At 49.1% G+C, this 21,629-nt stretch overlaps 1 protein-coding gene across 10 annotated transcripts in view; it reads right to left on the bottom strand.

Annotated features, from left to right (window-relative positions):
• The window catches only part of CRTC1 (CREB regulated transcription coactivator 1), a 40,069-nt gene extending 24,179 nt beyond the window's left edge, over positions 1 to 15,890 (bottom strand). For 9 of the 10 annotated variants that reach the window (XR_014186006.1, XR_014186007.1, XM_082072337.1 and 6 more), the window contains exon 1: positions 15,740 to 15,890. Coding sequence is in view for 7 of the 10 variants with exons in the window: in XM_082072337.1 (XP_081928463.1) it covers positions 15,740 to 15,865 (126 nt within the window). In the remaining 3 variants the exon portion in view is untranslated. Of the gene's footprint in view, positions 1 to 1,031; positions 1,144 to 15,739 lie in introns of those variants that run through there. The other variant, XM_082072338.1, reaches the window with a different exon arrangement.
• Positions 15,891 to 21,629: the final 5,739 nt, after the last annotated feature.

The following is a 21,629-nucleotide window of genomic DNA, read 5'->3' as shown; positions in this document are numbered from 1 at the left end:
CAGTGGGAAAAGCTTTTCTACTCAAAGCCCACTTACTTTCATTGCAACTTTCAGAAGACCATAGCATCTCAACAGCTCGTTAACAAGAGCTATGATTTTTGATTAATACCTTGTTAGTGACCTTTCTCCATTTTTTAGTTTAGTACTACAAATCTTAAAAAGATTTCTCGTTCAGTTCTGCAATGTTCCCATTCAACACACCCGGCCTGACCACCGCGCTGCCACCAGCGCCCTGCTTTACACTCAGCAAGCACAATTTGCAATGCTTTGAAGACAACAGGCCTGCTCCCCGGATGCATCTTCCGAGGACTCAAGAAACTTCAATGAACGTAGCAAAGCAATGAGCCTCTATGAGCTCCCTCTCCCCCCACGGTGTACTGACTTCAGAATGGGTGTCGTTCCTCACTACATGTCAACTGGCTGCTTTGCACTCTGAAATGCAAGAACATTCCTAGATCGGTAGCCAAGAATTGTTTAAAGACCAAGCGTTCAGCTCTTGGACTGGCTGCAGGTTGGTTGCTAAGGTACCACCGTGTGTACATCAACAAACCCGCTTCAGTTTCATTCAAACGGATCCCAAAGCCTTTGCCTTGCGACGCTGGCATTTGGAAGAGTTTGCAAAAGTACCAGAAAACGCAGCATCCCCAAAACCGGGTGTCTACACGTTCCAGGGCGAAAGGGTGATGGATGGCGGGTCCTCTGATCAAGCGGTGACAGCAGGAGCGGGGATGCTGAGCCGCGCTGATGGTGACAACACCACGCACCAAGGACCGAGAGAAAAGAGACCGGGCTGATTGTAACATGCCGACACTTAGGGGTGTATGTATATTAAAACAGTCCCCAAACAGAGCAGAAAACGAGATCAGCCCAAGGAAAACACTGCCTGCATTCTTCCAACTTTAAAACTATCCCTAGGGAAGCAACTCAAATACTCCTTATTCACAGAATCTCCCCTAGAAGCCACTGATTTCCAAATATACAGTCAAAATCTTCACGCTTTACCAGAGGGATTGAATTAATCCCAAACTTACGAGATGCTCTGTGGAACGGGCGCTCTCAAAAGCCTCCACTGTTCGGGCAGGTTACCAGTCACAAAGTGGCTGATGGGTTTTTTTTTCCTTAATCAAAGAGCAGAAAAATCCCCTCAGCCCAAAGACTTATAAAACATTCACAGTGTGCCGTATCAAACGGCTCCAAAATATCCCACCTAAAAAGCAGGAAAAAGTCCCTCCCGCTTCTCTTTCGCCATCTGCTGACACGCAATTACAACCCGGCGCTCTCGAAGCAATCCATGAAATTAGAGAATCATTTAATGAGTCACAGCCCCGCTACCTCCGAGCACTAAAAGCACAATATCAGAACTCGCTGTGCTTTTCGCCTGGCCCCTACATATGTTTTCGTTGTTAAAAAAAGGCTTGCTTGGGATTTGTGCCAAACATTGGAGTAACTGTTTCAACAGGTGTTGGTTTCTTCTAAAGAACCTACTATAAGGCACCCAGGGAGGTGGGGGGTGTTGCTTTATGTTTTTTTAACGCTTTGGCCTTCCCCTGTATGTACCTACCCCAAAGCCCAATGTAACAGGGAGGTCACGACCATTTGTCTTTCCACTGCACTTAAATGTAGAAATGAGGAAACGCAAAAACGAGCTTGTTAAATGGCTTTGCGGTGTCATTAATTTCAGGAACGCTACCTTCGATAAACGCTTTTGGAGATGCGTGCCAGAAATAAGAAAACTGATTGCTCGTTATTGCCATCATATATCAGCGCACCAGCGCGTAGAGCCGTACTTGTTCCTCTCTCCGGCCGTGTAAGAGCGAGCGGCCCCCAGGCTCCGCGGTTTACAGGAGACCGTCAACAACTGCCACTTGCAATCTGGGGAGATCAAGCGTAAGCAGAACAGGCCAGTCTGCTGAGCGCCTCCAACCTCTGGCTTTTTAGCTGTTAAAAAAGCATTTTTAAAGGCTGCAAAGTCAGATCTGACCATCATTCCGACGGGCGATCTCAAGCAAAACCAGCTCAAGGCTTTCAAAGAGGATCGGCCAAAAAGAACCCTGCAATTTGCACTTAGTGCGGTGAGATAACGCGGGAGTGTCGAGCCTGACGAAGGGGACCTGCGCACAAGGGAACGCGGGAGTCTGGAGCCTGACGAACGGGACCTGCGCACAAGGGAACGCGGGAGTCTGGAGCCTGACGAACGGGACCTGCGCACAATGGAACACGGGAGTCTGGAGCCTGACGAACGGGACCTGCGCACAATGGAACACGGGAGTCTGGAGCCTGACGAAGGGGACCTGCGCACAAGGGAACGCGGGAGTCTGGAGCCTGACGAACGGGACCTGCGCACAAGGGAATGCGCTCTGAAAGCGGCCAGAACTCATCCGCCATCAAGCAGCAAATCCGGCACTGAAATTCAGGCCACCAAAACCCACTAGAACTGTTTATTTTTAAATGCTCTTTTTAATATATAAAAATTTGATACCCATAACTGTAATAAAAGGGTGGAGTGTCCTTCTGATGAAAAAATAAAAGCTAAGCTATCTGATGAATACAGGAAGTCAGATTTCACGATAACTGCTCTTTCGCCAGCCTGCAGTTTCCATAACAAGCCTTTTTACACATTTTAGCTGTTCAGAAAGCTCTCTCTTTAGCGTGTTTCAGGCTAATAAGCAGCAAAACGAGTGCAGATTAAAATTAGAAATGTATTATTAAAGCTTAATTGGAAATCAAATTCTGTTTAAAGGATTAACTGGGAGTTTTAGAGGCTGCATTATAGGTAAATCCTGGCCTTCAAATCCCTTCAAAGTTTCCCAGTTGGATGGGTCTGAAGTTTCCCAGGAAGCTTTTCTCCTACAGAACCAGGACCTGCCGCAGAAAAAGAACCTACACTTGGCATCCTCAATAATATCCTATTTTCTGATCTCTCCCTAGGAATAAAGTGTTGGTAGAAAGCTCTGCCTCGATAAAAAGACACTTATCTGACTATTTTTGGCCTCGCTGCTGCAGACCCAAAGACAGACAGTAGAGACCAAGTGCCCTTTGATCCGCAGAACTGGACTTGTCATGGTACGTAGGGCAGGGAGAGAAACTCTGCAGGTCGGGTGTGCTGGGCTCTGCTGGTGCTGGGAGCGAGCAGGAGGCAGAACAGCTCCCAAACTACAAACCCGGCGTCTTTCTGCAGCGGGAAATTAAACACCACGTCAAACAAACCCTCAAGACACGGCAGTTACACCGTGGAATCCCAGGGGAAAGGTTTTCTTCCCATTCAGAATCCTGCGTGGATAAGAAAAGTAAACAGAGTCTTAAAAAGAAAGATAAGTTAACACCGATTTAATGATGGGGCGGAGTCCAGCTGGAGGCCTGTATTTTATTGAATTTTAAACTCTGCATTTGCTACCCACTTTCTAAAATGAATTTATATTAAGGAAAAAATAACTGCTCACTTACTAAATCAGCCTCCTGAAAGCTGTCTAGAATTTATTTAATTAGATGAGAAAGGGTTCATGAATCAAACAGAATCCTGGTAAGCCAAGGAAAAGAAAATGTAAATGTTAGCCACAATTTCATTAATTATAGCAGGTATTCAGCTGCCAGTCCCTCTCTACACCAGCAGACACAGACGCAATCTCATTAAAGCTGAGAACCTAAAATTACTATCACTAATGAGAAGGCACAGAAAGTTATTAGCAGCAAAAAAGTTTGACGAGCGACAGAGGAGGTGGTTTTATATCCCAGCGTGGAGAGCGCGGTCCCAGCGCTCCGGCTGCTCTTGCTTTCCCAGGAAGGCTGGAATAACCTTGCCCCAGAACTCTTACGACCTGAGAGAAATCTGGTGAAAGCAGCTGAAGCAGCAGAAACACTTTGTGGGTCAGCTTGGTTTCCTCAGCTCGCTCACCCCACCACCAGCTGAGTGTTTGGCAGCAGAGGGGAACCAGGAGAGGCCGGCGGGAGCTGAGAGGATGAGTTCTGCAAGACCCAGCCTAACTCAGCTGACGGTCCAGCCTCACGTTGTGTCTCAGAGCTGACGGCTGAGCAAACCTCCTCTCCAGAAGCTGGAAAATATTAAAGAATGAGTCAAACAAGAGCACAGCACCAGCAACCTGGTGTTTCTGTTTCCTTCTGCCACCCAGGTTCCTCAGGACACTATTCAGGCCTTTTGCAGAGGCAAATGCTGAATTTCAGGCTACTCAACACAAAATATCAGGAGTCTGTCAAAATTACCAAGTGGGGTCTAAAGAGCTTTTGCTTCTGAGGCACCTGGACCTTCTCTGCGAGTGTATAAAGCACTTTAAAAACCGAAAACCCGCTGTTGGGTTCCCCCCGTCCCCGGAGTACCAAGTGTATTGAATCGGACACTCAAAGCACCGATTTCTTCTATTTTACTGCTTGCACCTCAGTTACCCTCCTATAAAATGAGAATAATCACACCAGAAGAATACTGTAAAGATTGTTTTTGAAGTGCTCAGACTCCTCGACAGCGTAAGGCACAGAGCACGGCCCGGGGGTTCAGTCCTCTTATAACAACCCAAAGTCTGCCTGGTGCACCCGGAGGCCCAGAGCAACACACTGAACAACGTGTGTACATCAAGATATTCCAGAGCCGCCCAGTAAGGCACCATTATCTACTTTAGTGCTGCAAGAGGGAGAGGGCTCAGCCTCACTAGGGCAGTGGGGAATATACGATAAATTAATTAACGACTATCATCCCGCTCGCACGGAAGGAGATAAATGAAGATTGGAAAGAGGTTTGGAATGGTTGACTTTTTAATATATATAATGCTTTCATAGTTTGGGTACCACTGATAAGTTAATACTGACTGTTTTTATAGTGTTATCAGCTTTGACAATTTATTGCAAACAATTAAAAAGACTTCAGTTATTTAGATGTTACCGATTAAAATCCACCCACGCACGTTCTCTAATAGCTGAATAGGTGGCTAAAGAGATGGACGCCTATTTGCAACTTTAGCCCTTCACTTTCATTTGCCAAGTAATTAAAAATCGGATGAAGAAATCTAATAACATCAATCCTTCCCCTCTCATCTGAGCACGCACCCGCACGAGGGCAAGAAGGAGGACCTGGGGAACTCTAGACCGGCCAGCCTCACCTCCATCCCTGGGAAACTGATAGAGAAGGCTTTATGAAGGCTGGAAGCCAATGGGACCTGGGGTGGGTTAGAAGGGGGTGGCCAGTAGGTCAGAGAGGTTCTCCTGCCCCTCTGCTCTGCCCTGGGGAGACCACACCTGGAATCTTGTGTCCAGTTGTGGCCCCTCAGTTCCAGCAGGACAGGGAACTGCTGGAGAGGGTCCAGCGCAGGGCAACAAAGATGCTGAAGGGAGTGGAGCATCTCAGAACACATTTAAATGTGCCCGCTGCAAAGTGAGCGACACTGTTCTTTTCTTTCTGAATAACCAACGGTTCGTGGCAACACCGCCAATGAACACGGCACCCAGAGTGACGCCGGGATAGAAAAAGCACAGCTCGCCGCTTCACAGCTCTTCTGGCTAATGGAGACAGACTACACAGCCTCATTTATCACAGCAAAAAAAAGAGAATCCCTTGCATTTCGCTCTCATTTGGGCTGTCACAATCAGGAAGAAACGCCATCAAGCCAGATTGCTAAAGTAACCGATTTCCTGCGGTTTGGAGCGCGGATCCAAGGGCGGCCGAGGCTCCGCGCGCAGCTGTTCCTGCAGGAAGGCTGCTCAAGGAAATGAGGGCTGAAGTTTAGAGGAAAGGTATAATCCGCACTGATAGCAGCTGCTCCGCCTGGGCCACTCGGGATTTCAAACATTCCATCAGCAGCTTTGTAACAAATTGTTTTGCAATGTTTGGGCCTCTTTTTTTTTTTTTTTTTCAATTTTAGTATGTTTTTATTTTCAGAAAAGTGAAGATTGCAGCGCTGGCTGGAGACAGACAAGTGCGGACAAGCCGAGAAAAAGCTCCCCTTGTTACCTCTGCCAATCATAGCTGGCCTTCTAATGTTATTAGCATCCCAGCGCAATAGATATTGCAGAGCAAAGTACTACCAAGCCAAGCCAGGAAGCCAAATGTCTACTACAAACTAAGTGAAAATTACCACGAAAAGATCCAGACATATGGTATGAACTGGATTTGAACCCCTGCTTTTAGAACTGCTACATCATTGTTTACTCTTCCATCACCATCACTGTCATTTAAGTCATTTTCAAGTATTTGTTCCATTAGCACATCGACATGTCAGGACACAAACGGACAAACTCAGCGGGCCAGCCAAACACAGTCATTAAGAACCAAAATTCAAGAAAAGCAAAAAAAAACGCAGAAGGAATCTGTTGTAATCTATCGGAATTTTGCAGCCACAGAAGAACAACAGCTTTGTCTCTGCCACGCGGAGACATTTCACAACCAACTCTTTACCCACAGCAGAGCTGCAAACACAAGCCCAGCACCACGCTTGATTTTACCTGTGGAGACCTACAGTACGTTACCAAATACACTGTTCGATGGCTCCACCGATGCGCTAACACGCCCAAATATGCTCTAAGACTTCAGAAATTAACACCAAGTTCAAGGAGCAGAAGCAAAGGGATTATGCTACAGCCCATGAGCATCCCAGGTCAAACGAAGCGAGGCCGAGGGGCTGCAGGAGGGGAAGGGATCAGAATCCTCGGCCTCTGCCCCACGGAGCCAGAGCTTGGAAGGACAGAGGAGCTCAGCCAGATACCATGAACAACAAACAAATCGGGCATCGGAAGAAGCACTTTCCATCAATAAACTAACGAAATCTGCTTGTCAGAGGAAAGGGAACGGCATGATAGCTAACTTAAGACTTCCTAAAGCTGATTAAGCTTAAAGGTTACCTGATAGTGTGACATCTGTGCTGCACTTCCAGTTGTTTACCAGTAAAAGCGGGAGGTTCCAAGGGTTTGCATTGACTGGAACATCCGCCTGGGACCCTCCCAGCTGCATTAAAGCCTCTACAAAACGAAGGCAGTCCTCAATGATTCTGTGCTTTGAAGAGGAGAAAGGAGACGATGGACTAAATTCTTTATTCTAGTGTCTATGACAATGTAAGTCATCTGCAGAAGGTATTTCTAATGGGTTATTTTTGGGACTACCTAAAACCATTTGATTTTTGCAGTTAGGATGTGCACAGAGCAAAGGAGCGCAAGGACGGCTTTCTCTCCGTTTCAGCACGTGCAGCTGTTATTGTAGGTTCTTCCTCATCCAAAAACCATCTCGGTCACCTGGTCGATTCATGCAGGAAAGAGCAGAGAACAGGCAAAACCTCAAACCTGGGAAGACGAGACATAGCCCAAATCAGCTTCTCCCACCTGGTAACTGCAACACGGCTTTGCTAAAAACACTACAGTCCGGTAAATAAACTTCATTCACGAGAGCCGAGATCCATATTGATCAGCCAGGCTGAACCAGGAATGGCCTGAATCGCTGCCAACCCGCCAGCGCTGCACTTTTAGCACTCCAAGAGAGCCAATTATTCCTCATGAGTTCATGATGTTTTCTTCACCTTCCTGTTGAAGAGATTATTTAAGACCTCAAATCACTTAACTGGATTGTTTTGTCCTGTTATGAGTCATCTACAAATTCCAAGGCACCATTAGATTCTCCTTCAGGAGCTGCAACCAACTCCCCAGATTCCCCAGCTATAAAATTGCGAGGAAACGGGGTTATAAAAATTACACGCGTCCTCGGGCCTCTACCCCCAAGTGCCTTCTAGAATTCATGTGAAAGTGAAAAATCTCAGCCCCTAACGGACACTTGCTATTTATAAACCACCCCAAACCCGCCTTGCACCCCAGCTCGAAAATCCTTTTTCTTGTGAACCCGAACCAGAACGTTCAACTTTTGCAGAGAAAGCCGGAGAGGGGAGGGAAGAAGGCAGCAGCATTTCATGCTGCATTTTACATATTATTAGTTACTTCTGTTTTACACCAGCAGAAATTTGAACAGCAGCACTTCTTGACATATTAGCTGCATTTCACTTCCTCCTAAAAATAAACTACTATGAACTATTTGATGTTTTGGGGTTTGAGGGCAAAGAATTGGGAAGAATGTACCTTGCAGAACGGGAATAAATAAATAATAATAAATAGTAAAATTTAATGCACAGGCTGTCACTCTGTGTTTAAAAACACTTTGCTATTTCTGGTGAACAAAGGTTTACTGTTTAAAACTTAACAGTCACAACTGAGTAGCAAGTAAAAACAGGATACAGCACAACTAGAGACTTAAAATAGTGACTATTCTTCAGAGCTCTGCTCTATCGCCGGGCAGAGCGCCAAGCTGAGCTACAATATGAACCAAACGGCTTTTAAAAACAAACCAGATCCCGTGGTAGCTCTGCAAACACCACCCTTCTTTTCTGAAAGGGTTTCCAAAAGAGAAAGGCATGTATGTTGCTGATAATTCAATATAATACAGCGGAGAGGGAGGACTCTGATTGGAAGCTCGTTGATTATTTGATAGCAAAAAGAACTCTTTGCCTCCCTAATATGTTCAAATCCAGTGCGACGTTCTCAATTTAATGATCATTATTAGCTAACAATGTACTTCTATAGGAAATATTCTGAACAGGCCAACGTATCCGTTTGCTGGTTGATGGACAACACTTGAGAGAACAACAGAGAACGAGTGTCCAGGCTCAGAAAAAAGTTCCTAAACCATCTTCATTCCTCCCATCGAAATGTCTCAGAAAAGATCAAATAAAAGCAGAAATGCCCTCATTAAGCAAGATAAAAATAGCTTTTATGTTCCATTTTTTATTTTTAGCTAAAGAATGAAAATTCAGTTACGTAACCCTACAAGTTTCGTAAATGAGGAGACGAGCCGGGCGTGTTTGCACTCTTTGGAGTTTACCAGCGAGCACGAGAGCACCTGACAGTAACAACCGACCGGTCCAGAAGAAATGGGTGATTCACCTCAGCCCGTGACACCAAGACAACCCATCACCTGTCCCCAAATCCAGCACGGTCCCTGCAGCCTGTTCGTCCCTCCGCTGCAGCTCAAGAAACTGTTTATAGCTCTCAAAGCACCAGACAATTCTCCAGGTATTAAAAATGCCTCCCATTAGAGCCACAATTCTTCGAATGCAAAAGGCCCGTACAACATCATCATTTCACCACACAACAGAAAAATCTAATTACAACGAGGAGGTCAATAAGACATTTGAATCTGAGTAGGCTGGTGGAAACTTGCGCAGTATTTAAGGTATTCTTTCTGCGCGTCCCTCGCTATCGGACAAATTGCGATTGAAAACCTGCAGAGACAAGACCTGTCCACTGCGTGTGCAGACAGAACAAGGAGAAGCCCAGTAACACCACTGCAATAACTGGCGGATGCCATGAACACCATCTGTGTAAGACTCTGCAAGGAGAAAAAAGGTGAAAAGTCAGTATATTAAACAATCACTGTCTTCCCTTTTGCCACTGAGGTGGATTTTTTTTTTCCCTTAATCCAGTTTATTGATGTCAAAACACCACTTAAGGACCACAGAGCTAGAAAAACCTTCTGCAAAGCCCCACATCACTACAAGACGCTCCTTCTACAACAAGGTAAAGAGGCACTGATGTACAGAAAGGCAGGTCACAAATAACTGATACACTTTCCAAGTTGAGAACTATCACCATCTGCCTGAATATACATATATTTGAGAAAATGAACCCAAATTCCCTCCCCTTTGAGACCGCAGCCGTCCAAGGAAAATATTACTAACATAAATAGTAATAGCTGGGCATCAAAATTAATTGAAATTCATCTAACAGAACTGCAGGCTGCCATTAACACATCGTACTACTATGTAGTGATAAGTAACCGTACTAAAAACCACGAGCCAGTAGCCCAGCGCAGCCATTGCAGAGAACATTTTCCCAGTCATCAGGAAAAGTGACAGACCAAGCAGGCAAGAGAGTCAAATACACGCGGAGAGAATCTGCCTGTAAAATCCAGACTCTTAGACAAGGATCATGAAGTGCTGTAGAATTATTACTGAAGCCTAAAGCCAGAATGCGTCATTTCATCCTCCTCTGCCTCATTATTTAAAACCCACTTTTGTGGGCGTGTGTTGTTGTTGTGTTATTGCAAAGGATTGTTCTGGTACAAGGGGAAGAATTTTCACTTCCCAAGAAATAATTTGCAAAGCAGGACTATTATCAACACTTGGTTACAACTTTATAATTTATAAAGTACCAATGAGATCATACACAAACATCCCCGGTTGACAAATACGCGCTTTTGCAATGCTGGTTTGGCTCGACAAGCACAACTGGAGATCTTGACAGAAATCTCACTCCTGGATATCACTTACACAGCACTAAACACGCTACAGAAAACCATTTAAACCAGATCAAAGCAGCGTTTTCAATATTAACTCCTACGCACGATCAGATATGCTGGTCTTAGCTAGTGAGTTAATGAAGACTCACGTTTGGCTACCACCTCAAGATTACACCAAAACCCTGGGGACCACATTTGTTTATCGAAATGGAAGCAGTAGAGACCAAAAGAATAAAAGGGAAGCAGCACCGAGCTCGTCACTGGTCACTGGCACCAAACAAACACCGTCGCAAGCTGGTGTTCCCAAAAAACCCTCCAGATTTGGACAGTTTGCTTCTTTTCACTCATTCCAACCCTGTCAGCTGCAACGCAACAGCCACTCCAGCACATCTCCAAAAACCCCAGAGTAAAGCTCCAGCCACCGCAAGCAGAAATGTTAGTTTAAGAAAGAACAGCTTATTTCCTTTATCTTTTTAAGACAGAGTATTACATTTGCTGAAAGGTGCCCTGCAGCGTACCCGGCTTTGGGGCTTTCCCTCCTTTGTTTTTTGCGCTGTGTAGAGAACAGCTCTTTTCTCTTTCATCTAACAGGTGCCGAAGAAAGTTTGTGCCTAGGCCACACGGCTACTAAAAATCATTTTTCAATATAATATATTCTTGAAAACTCCTTTAAGGAACAATCCTTGTTGGACCTTTTTGTGGTCTAATGCTTTATTTACGCAGAGAACGCTCATTTACCTCTGTCCTTCCACCCATCAGATGAACACAGTGCCAGCTCCTGCAGACTGACGGTTTTGCCGCGTCTGTAACTTCGGTGGGTTTGCAGCTCCCACATTCACAACTACGACTCAAAGTCATCTAAACCACCAACTCCAATTGGTAAACACAAGACCAAGAAAATGTGTATCCAGACCTAAAACTTTGCAGGATCTGCACGCCAGGCGAAGCGAAGCTCTGCAGGAGCTTTGCAGCTCGGAAATCTGCTTCAAGGGAAAACCCCAAATCACCTTTCAAAGAGTAGGAAGAGCTGACTGTACATAACCTGCAGAACATATCTGTTACTAAATGAGTAGCTGCTACAAACGCACATCACTGCGAACGTTCTCCGCTGCTGAAGCTAAAGAAAACTTTGAACCGCAGCGCGCTGAGTTCCACGCATTCATCCCGTGATTTACAATTAGTACATTGAAATAAAGCGGCTGTACAATCACAGTTTCACGCGCCCGCAGATCCTTCATAGCTTTGCTACATCATTACACCAGACGGACTTGGCCACCGCACAGAAAAAGCCTTTGTCTGAGAGCTGAAGCAAGCAGCTGTAACACAGGGTAAGGATGGAATAATCATAAAAAAAGTCATTGTCTCCTTGAAAAAAAAAATAAATAACGTTACAACAAGCCCCTGAGTGGGTTTCGCAGAAGCAGCATTATGCTGCTGCCGGAGGAATGCGCGTTCTCCAGCACGGCATATCAGCAGCCGGCGGCGTGTTTACCTTGGACAGCTCAGCCGCGCTCAGCAGAGGCGAGAGTTGCACAAGAACAGGGGTTCTTTGTGCCCCTGCGGCAGCCTCACCTCCGCGCCCGCACCCTCCGGCCGCAGGAATCCTTTCCAAGAATTAACGACGCTGCACCATTATTGCAGCACCTTCCACGAAGCTCCTCGCCCAGCCCGGGACTGTCAAAAGAGCGACGGTGCTCGTGGATGGAGACGCGATGTGGGGAGCGGGTGGGGTGGCGCTTCTATCCCCTTCAGCAGAGAAGCTGGAGCAAGATCACGGACGGAGCCTAAACGACCTATTTCTTGGCCTGGAAATGTGCAAATATAGGGTCCAAACCCTGTACGTGGGGAAGCAACAAAGAAAAAAAACACCATCTAGAGCTTGGAAAATTAACATTTGTGTTTTGAGAGAAACTCACAATACTATTAACTTGAACAAAACCACTTCCAGCTGAAAGGATTAATCTCCATGCTTGGAAGGCTCAGTCCTGATTTTGATGCATTTCTTTAATATCTTTCAGACATTCAAAAATACTATTGCATAGTCAGGATTTTCTTTTTTATCGAATTATTCAATAAAAACATGCTGAAGACATTGGGAAACATTGTGACACTGTCATCATCATTAGCGTTTCTCGTTTTTAAAACCACAGATTAGCATTCCTGATGTAACTAAGCTTTTAAATACTGTTTTGCATACTATCGACATCAAACGCTGATCTGTGAACGTACAAAGAGGCGTTTTGATCTCTTCCGCACCCAGTAGGAACAAGTAAGCGAGTGATTGTCTCATACGTAAGTACGAATTTTGTTACAGGGAGGTGTGTGTCTGTGAATGTGTTTCACACACATACAAATACAAACTAAGGGGTTTTTACTTGATTTTTTTCAAATGTGGGAGGGCTTTGCGTGCAGGAAAAGACCAAGAGGGAGCTGAGACACAGCTCTGGTTGAAATCCCTCAAAACTAAGTAACTTTAACAATATATATTAAAAAAAACCCCAATCCTTGCAATCTGAGAACATCTCCAACTGAAAAAGAACCCCCTCCAAAATGCAGGTCACAAGCTGCGCCCAATTTTTCTTTAAAATCTTACATTCTCCTGCATTTGAAGAGCCGCACATCGAAGAGCTCAGCACTATCTGCGTTATCCTGCATGTTAATGTTTTGTTAATTACAATATTAAAGGGCAGCGACAGCCTTGTATGAGTAAGTACACGTAAGGCAGCAAGCACCACAGAAACTGAGAGTAGGCCCTGGTAAACAACCTGTCCTTAAAACGCAAAAATCAGCGCAGTTCTACAATTTAAAAAAGAACCACAAGCAAAATAGAAGAGTCAATGCCACACAGAAAAAAACCCTCCTCCTCTTCTCACCCACTTTGTTACTATGGGACTCGCAGAAATCTCTGGATTATAAACACGAAGGTCCCACTCAACAGACAATTAAGCAGCTCCAGTGGCTGTCGGCCACCCACCTCCACGACTCCTCGCAAGGTCTGCGTCTCCCACAAAAGCTCAAATGCATTCTTGAATGTGCCAGCTCAAAGACAGGACTTTGTTGCTCCTGAGAACAGGGAACACTTCTGAAAACCAAGCCATTTATTTCTCTAAAGCTTTTTTTTTTCCAGCTGAATGGTGAGGGCGATAAAGGAGGAGTTAATATCATATTTTGGTTTTTTCCTAGGCAAGAAAGATGCATCGTAACTCAAAAATCTCAGATGGTCTGAACAGCATAGGTGGAAGACTCCCAAAGCAGAAAGCAAGCTCAGAAACAGCGTTTGTACACACAAGAAATGGTGGAACGGTAGTTCTGTGCCTCTGTAGGACCAGGAACAAACAATGCAACAGACAAGACGGTAAACATTGCAAAAAAGACAATTACTAATAATGAAAAGGCAACAGAAATTTTGGGCTGCTTCCACAAACTGAGTAACGCGTTTTCAAACTGACAGCAAAGTGTTGGTTGCCAAATGAAAATGAGAGCAAACAGCAAAGTCGTGCTTAACCCCTTTTTGCTCTTCTACTGCCTTTTAGAGACAGATGAAATCATGGAATTTAGAAGAAAAACTCTACAAAGGAGACATTTTACTCAGCTATTTGGTCAGTGTTTCCATCACTTCAGTACCCAGAATCCTCAGATACCTCATTCATCTTGGGTCCTTCTCTCCATACCCGGTTCTTGAAAATAAGATGAGTTTCCTTCTGCAAAACCTGGGTTAGGAACACCCGGATTTGTGAGAAATTGAGCTAGGATTCCGACTTAATCTTGCGCAAGGTGAATGCTAACTGTAAGAGTTAATTGGAGGCCAACCTGTAATTGCAGACTTGAGGAACTCTTTTTAAGAATAATTGGCGCTTAAGCGGGACTGAGCTACACAGGCATGACAGAGGTGCAAGAAACGACTCCCATGGCTGCAAACATCTTGAAATCGTCCTCACTCTGCTCCCAACTACCAGTAACTCGAACCGCATCCCCTACAAAGCGGCAACAAATAGTTTATCATGAGCGAAGCTTTGGCTTCGCACCTTCCCGAGCAGGAGCCGCCAGAAGCAGCACGACTTGCTTTTACACCTGACCAGCAGCAGCACCAGTTCAGAACAAACATTTACCCTGTCTTGACACAGAGGAATAAAAGGCAACACTTTACTGCAAACTCAACTGGAGGTTCTCGTGTTCCCATTCCCGCCAAGGTTTGGCCACAAAGAAGACCGTAAATTTCCTTTAAACCATTAAAAGAAAACGAAAAATGTTGACACAAGCAGGTGAGACAAGCACCACGCAGAAAAGCTCTGACACCGCTACATGTGAACCAGAAAACGCATCTGATGTTCAAAAAGCGCCTTCGTTACGCTGTTAATTTCTGCCAATGGGCTTTGCAGAGGCATCGGAAGCTTGGGAGGGTTTGAAGTGCAGCGATTTGCACCTACAGCAACTGGAGCGTGACAGGAACAACTGGAGTGACACCGAATCCGCAGCGTCCGCCGGGTCCCACACACCCGTGGGTGCTCTGGGGATGCTCCGCGGGGCCCTGACAGAAAAGGGCTCCTGGGCCAGCGTGGGGGGAGGACGGGACCCCAATCCGGGTCTGTCCTGGGTGAGGAACCAGGATCCCCCCTCAGACCCAAATGAACGAACCGGGATCCCCTCACAGACCCGGGTGAACGAACCGGGATCCCCTCACAGACCCGGGTGAATGAAGCGGAATCACCTCACAGAACCAGGTGAAGGAACCGGGATCCCCACACAGACCCGGGTGAACGAACCGGGATCCCCACACAGACCCGGGTAAAGGAACCGGGATCCCCACACAGACCCGGGTAAAGGAACCGGGATCCCCTCACAGACCCGGGTGAATGAAGCGGGATCCCCTCACAGACCCGGGTGAACGAAGCGGGATGTCTCTCCTCATCCAGGCCCCATCCTGTGTGAGGAACCGGGGACCCCTCCCTCAGCCCGGGCCTGTCCTGGGGTGAGGAAGCGGGTCCCCCCACTCAGAACCGGAGCCTGTCCCGGGTGAGGAACCGGGAGCCCCCTCAGCCCCATCCCAGAGGAGCCCGTCCAGCCGAGCCCGGCGCACATGCCGCCTCCCCCGGGAGGACTGGGGCTCCCCCAGAGCAGGCCCTGCCCCGGGGCTCCGCGGAGCGCACCTGTTCCCGCCGCCCGGGAGGATGCTCCGTCCGCGGCGGCCCCGGGGAAACGGGGAACGGGGGCGGGGGGGCGAAGGGGGGTGAGGGGGCGGCGCGCGGCCACCCGCCCCGCGCCGGGGGCGCCTCCCGCCCCGCCAGGGGGCGCTGCCGCCGCCCCGCCCGCCGCCGCTGCTCCCGGGGCCGGGGGCGCCGCGGGGGACGCCGCCCCTCCTCCCCCCCACCCCCCCGGCGCCTCCACCGGGGGCGCGCGCGGCCGGGCTGCGGCGGGGGCGCGCGCGCGCGGGCGGGATGGAAGGCGGGAGGGAAGGCGCCGGCTCACCCGGTGGGCGCGGGTCAGGCTCAGGTCCTTCATGACCTCCTCGAAAGCCGCCGTCTCCTCCGCCTGCTTCTGGTTGTGCAGCGCGATCTTCTCGCTGAATTTCCGCGGGTTGTTCGAGGCCGCCATCTTCCCCCGTCCGCATCCCCCTCCCCGCGCCGGAGGGGGCGACGCGCATGCGCCGGGCGGGCCGGGCGGGGGAGCGCAAAGCGCCTGCGCGGGGCGGCAGGGGGCGGTGAGGGGGCGGCGGGGCGCATGCGCGGGGCGGCCGGCGGCTCGCGCGGGGGGGTGGGGGGCGGTGGCCGGCTGCGCGCCTGCGCAGCTGAGGGGGCGTCACGTGCGCGGGGCGCGTGCGCGCTGGGGGGCGGGCGCTCTGAAGCGGCGGCGGGGTGGGTGCCGGTACCGGTACCGGGGCCGTTCCGCCGCTCCCCCCGCCCTGTCGCTGTCCCCGCCCGGGGCGCGGCCCGCTGGGACCACAGCGCCCTCCTCCGGAGCCCGCGGGCATCCCCGCCGCAGCGGTGCGTCGCGGCGGAGGGCGCTTCCCGCTCGCTTCGCGTGGGCTCCGGTGCGCACGGGGTCGAACGCGCGGAAAAAGGGGCTGCGTGCGTTTGTGAGTGTCCGCGGGTGCTCAGACAGCAAACTCCTTGGCCTGAAGGGGAGACGTCAATCCCAAATCTATACAAAGCCAAGTATTTTTAACCAGCAAATATAAAATATGTGTTTTAATTATTTAATAAAAATCTGAGGGACCTGGGGGGGTTCAGCTGGAGAACAGGAGCTGAGGGGAGACCTTCTGATCTCTGAACTGCCTGAAAGGAGCTTGGAGCCGGGGCGGTCGGGCTCTGCTCCCCAGGAACAAGCACCAGGAGCAGAGGAAACGGCCTCAAGTTGCACCAGGGGAGGTTGAGGTTGGATCTGGGAACAATTTCTCCCCCAAAGGGCTGTGGGGCATTGAACAGGCTGCCCAGGGCAGTGCTGGAGTCACCAGCCCTGGAGGGCTGGACAGACGGACATGAGGTTCTCAGGACATGGGGCAGGGACAGGGGTGGGTTATGGTTGGACTCCATGATCTTGAGGGTCTTTTCCAAGCAACGTGATTCCCCAATTCTATAAGGTAGCAAGTAAAGGCATTATTTCTGGGTGAGCTTTAGTAATTGGGAAATTCTCCCGTTTTCCTGGTCCCCTGTAGCCCAGCAAAGCAGAAGATGCTACAGCAGCTCCGTTCTGCGCAGAACAAACCGGTGCGTTCTCCCCGCGCGAGCGCATCTTCACTGCCGGACTCTGCGAGCGCCTCCATCCTCCTCCCGCTGCCGCGGTGCCGCGCGTGTCCCGGTGGACCCAGCTCTACGTCAACACCACCAGAGGGTCATTCCCCCTCCCGCGGAGCCGGGGCCGCGGCCGACACGCCGGTGCGTGTGTGGGAAGCAGCGGCTCCGTCCCGAGGAGGGGGTGACGGGCAGAGCTGACCCTGCTGGGACACGAGACGTTTGGAAACACCAGCTCGGGCTGCTGAGCCATTGATTACAGCTGTGGTAACATCCGAGGGGTGCAAAGCGCCGCGACACGCGGGACGCACGCACCGAGCAGTCATAAATCCCGACAGTACCGTTTCCCAACACCCACACATTGCCCTTTGCACTTTCTTACAAAGCTATAAAGCAGACACTTTCCTTTTTTGGGGGGGCACCTCTGCCCCTGAACAGCCCTTACTCCAGTAACCAAATCCTGTCACGGTTGAACTATCAGATCAAAGAAATCAGACTCTGCTCTCACTTCACCTTGGCGGCCTCGGTTCAGGCAGCTCGCTGGTCATTTATAAGCATTTCCTGCCCACGTAAAAATCAGATGTTATAATTATCCGCCGCTGCAAGGCTGTTGGAGACGGACGGCTGAAACTCAGCTCAAACTGTCAGGATCAGTATTAGCCACAAAGTCTCGTCCCACCCTGAATTCCAGCTGCCAATTTGCACTTAGGGTCTCTAACACAAGCTGAGATACCATCACAGGAAACAGAGCTGGGACGTGAAAGCTCCGGCAGGCCCGGCAGGCTCAGCCGTTCCCCTGGCGCTCCCGACAGATGTGAGTCTAACCACTTCTTGCATTTTGCACCAGGAATAAACAACCAGCACACACGTTCAGTTAAATACCCTCTAGCTGCGTACAGGAACAGCACATGACCCGCAAAATTGGCCTGTCATGCTAAAAGCATATAAATCATAAAGATTTAACAGTAAGATACCGATTACCCACAGTGTTTTTGCTTGAGAAGCGAGACAATGATAAATAATTTGCTGAGTTATCCCGGATTTAATACCATAGGTGGTAATATCAACCATCTTCAGACCCAGCTGCCACTCTGCCTCTTCTGTCGCACCAGAAGATGAAGTGCCTGAGATGAAACTTGATAAATTTTCCCCTCTCGGATCTCCCAAGATGGAAGAGAGTGAAATCTCCCCTCTGTTGGCTGCGGTTCGCAGGGAGGGAACGCAGATGGCCAGGGAGGTGGGGGGGTCACAACTTCCCCCCGGTACAAGACTCCCTGTTCTTATTGTTTCTTTATCAGATTGGATTCCAGCGTGCGGCCTGGACCCCGCTTCTGTGCTTAAATGCTCCGGTTTTAAAGCAGTTTGCTTAACAAACCTTCTCTTCAATATGTTTGCGTTTGCCAGAGTTGCTTCTGGAATCTCTCACCCACTCAGCACTCCACGTTTTGGGGTGTGGGTGGATCTGAATGGCTGTGAAGTGCGTGACCCAGCTGAAAATGTAAATCTTGAGTGCATTAAGGCGAGGAGATGGGTGCCAGGTTTCCTTCTTCCTCCACCGAAGGAGATACGCCATGCATTTGACCAAATGGTGAGCTCACACCATCAGTATTATTTATGTCTCCTGCCATCTTCACCTTGAGCACATATGGGGCCACGTGAGAACAACTCGATCTCAGCAGCAAGCTGCGATGGGATCCCCCGAGACAGCAGCTCTGCCTCCCCCAGCCTTGCAGTCGTGTTCTGAAAAAGTTTCTTGTAACTGAGAATCAAGAAGCAAACAAAGAGTCATTGGAGAAGCCGGCTGGGGTGCTCACATCTGCTTTTCTTGAAAAACCCCTCCTTACCGAGCAACCTGCGGCTCCTCGGAGCCGATGCAGGAGGAGGTTGTGTTTACTCCTCCGGCTGCCCTGGAACTGCTCTGGCAGATGAGATCCAGCTCCCTTGTTCTCCCTTGGAGGCTTCAGAGGAAGGTGTGAGGTCGAGCAGCTTACGCAACGGCAGACAGCGTGAGATCGTGCCTGGATCGCTGAATAAACTGACATTTCATTGCCTACAGACACAAAGATTTTGATCTCTCACATTTCCTACTTAATGTTCCTGTTGACGTTCCCATTATCCTCAGAGAAGAATATCCCGGCGAGTCCACAGAGCCCCTGGTTCCAACGCTATTTTGAACTCCGCTCCAAATTGTGCTTCTGGTGGGAAAACGTTCTCTTGTTTCGCTTGGAATTTGTGACCATTTCCTTAATTCAAGAGATCCTTCTTTCCAGAGGGCAGATAAAACTCCTGAATTCCCTTTCCACACCACTCACCAAATCTGACGAGGCAAAGCAGCCCCGGCACGCTTGGTTCTGCTCTCTGTACCAACGCTCCTTTGTCATCCTGCCCGTTTCGCTTCTTTACCATTCCCTGTAAATCCTAAAGTCACAGAAAGCAAGCAAACCCTGACCGCTAAAAGATCCTCATCTCGTTTCTACGAGCTGTGTCTTCTGGTGCTCTGAAATGATCTGGCAACCAGAGGATTGCGTGTGGGTTATTTTCCCAGAGTCGAGGCTCAGCTTCACGCCACCTGAAGCCCGAAGGTTTGCAGTGGTGCTGAGATGACGTGGTGAGCGGCAGCCGCTTCGCGTCCTTCCCGAGGTAACACCTGGATGGGGGGCAAAGGATCCTATGTGGGTGCATTCACAGTCAGTGCTAAGAAGTGAGGCACCCGAAGAACCCTGCGCCTTCTTGAAACAAACAGGAAACTGGGAAAAGAGCTTTTTTACCACTAAGATTACACCGTTGTAAATCAAGTTGTAGATCAGAGAGGCATATCAGGGAGCAAGATGTTTCCTTCCACGGCCGTCTGTCAAACCAGCCTTCAGAGAATTTGCTGATATTCCGTATGTAAAGTAGCAGGAAATGTTTTTGAAGCTCATGGTTCAGCTCCAGAGACGTGTGCTGCAAGGGGCACAAGCAACACATTGAAAATCCCGAATTATTTTTTACCTGAGTGCTTCAGTATCATAAAACAGGCAACACCTGCCTGCTCCTCAGGTTCATATCCCAGCGCAAAACCAACCTCGGCCGCTTCTCCGCCTTGGGACAGATGTTCACCTACAAGTTAAACGCTCCACTTTTACGCTGAAAGCATTAAAATCTAAGCATGAAGGAGGACTCAGCATGGGTTTTGCAGGTACAGGTAATTTTTGCATGAAAACCTGACAAGCAGCCGGACAAACATACCAGCCCAACTCGGGCACCTCAGTTTCAATCGCTTTGGTAAAGCAAGAGTTACACAAAGTCGGTGATTTCTCAGCAGGAGACGGCGCAACCGCCACAGGAGCCCCGTGTTTGCGGCTTCATGGGGCTGAACTGTTCCCTTCGCGCTCCGCACACCGGTTCCCTTTGCACCCCATGCCAAAGCGACGCCAGGTCCATCCTACGAGGACGGGAGCAGCAAAACATCTGCCGCGCTTGCAAACCGTTTTGTAGCCGCAGAAGCAAAAGCGTCTCCTTTCTCCCTCCCTCTTCCTGCTGCTGAAGCAAAACAAGCTGCCCCGATAAACCGGCTGAACGGGAGGATTCAACGAGGGGAAATGAATTTTGTTCTGCAGGGCCGGTGGCGTGTTTCTCCTGCACAGCCTGCAGTGCAGACCTGGTCGCCGCTGGAGCCATTTTAAGGCTGCAGTTCAGTACTTTAAACACGCGGTTATACCCTATTTCAGCAAAATAACTATGCACGCATTTAAAAGCAAACTCTACACTGGACTGAAATAACAAAACACCATCCTAAGGGCCTCACAGAACAGGGTGTCTTGTGCTTCTCAGCAGCCGCTGGGCTTTGCGGAGGAAGGATTTGTGCCTCCAAAAATGTGCATTTCTAAGAATTGCCTTTTGGGCCTCTTAGCAGCAAGTGGAGTTGTTCACTGAACTCTAATTGCTGTCCTGAAAAACCCTCAGGAGGAACATAACAACTTGTTTTGCATCTAGATGGGAGGTTCTCCCTGCAAACTCCAGACCCTCAGCTGGGAACCTGCTCAACGTCCGGCCTGGGATCAAGGGTGGTTCTTACACTCACTCGCGGTACCAACGGGTGGAGGCGTTTCTAGGTTAACATTCCCAACAGAAGAGGGAAGAACAGGGTCCCTCTTCCTTCCCCCTCTTCCCCCCAGCGTAACCGCACCGGCGGGTGCACAACAGAACACACCGGGCTCTCCGAAAGGCTCCGAAAAGCCTCGAGCACAGGGCAGCCCCATGGAAACAGAAAAGCTGTTGCAAGCCTGCCAAACTCATGGGCAAACACACACGCGCTTGGGTCTCTGCTCATCCAGGGACTAAACCTCTAAACCTGACCCCCTTTCCACGGCGTACGCTCCCGTTTTCCTCCTCAGAAGCAGCAAGTCCACACTCCTGGTGTAAGGAAATTGTCAGCTTGTGAGAGGCACAAAGCTGCAAAATTAAGGTCCAGACACACTAACGGCACCACAGGGCAAATTTCTCTCCTCTAAAGCTCAGTGAAACTCATACATTCCTTCTAAATCCAGTTGTAAACCGCTCTCCTTAAGGCACTGAGTGCAAGTATCAACACTGCTAAGGAATAAAATCTGCATCATGAAGAGGATCACATTAAAACGAGACCCCAG

The sequence above is a fragment of the Streptopelia decaocto genome (assembly GCF_964273445.1).
Source record: "Streptopelia decaocto genome assembly, chromosome: 24".
In the NCBI taxonomy this organism is placed as follows: domain Eukaryota; kingdom Metazoa; phylum Chordata; class Aves; order Columbiformes; family Columbidae; genus Streptopelia; species Streptopelia decaocto.
The sequence above is the reverse complement of the archived record's forward strand: the minus strand, read 5'-3'. Positions and strand labels throughout refer to the sequence as shown.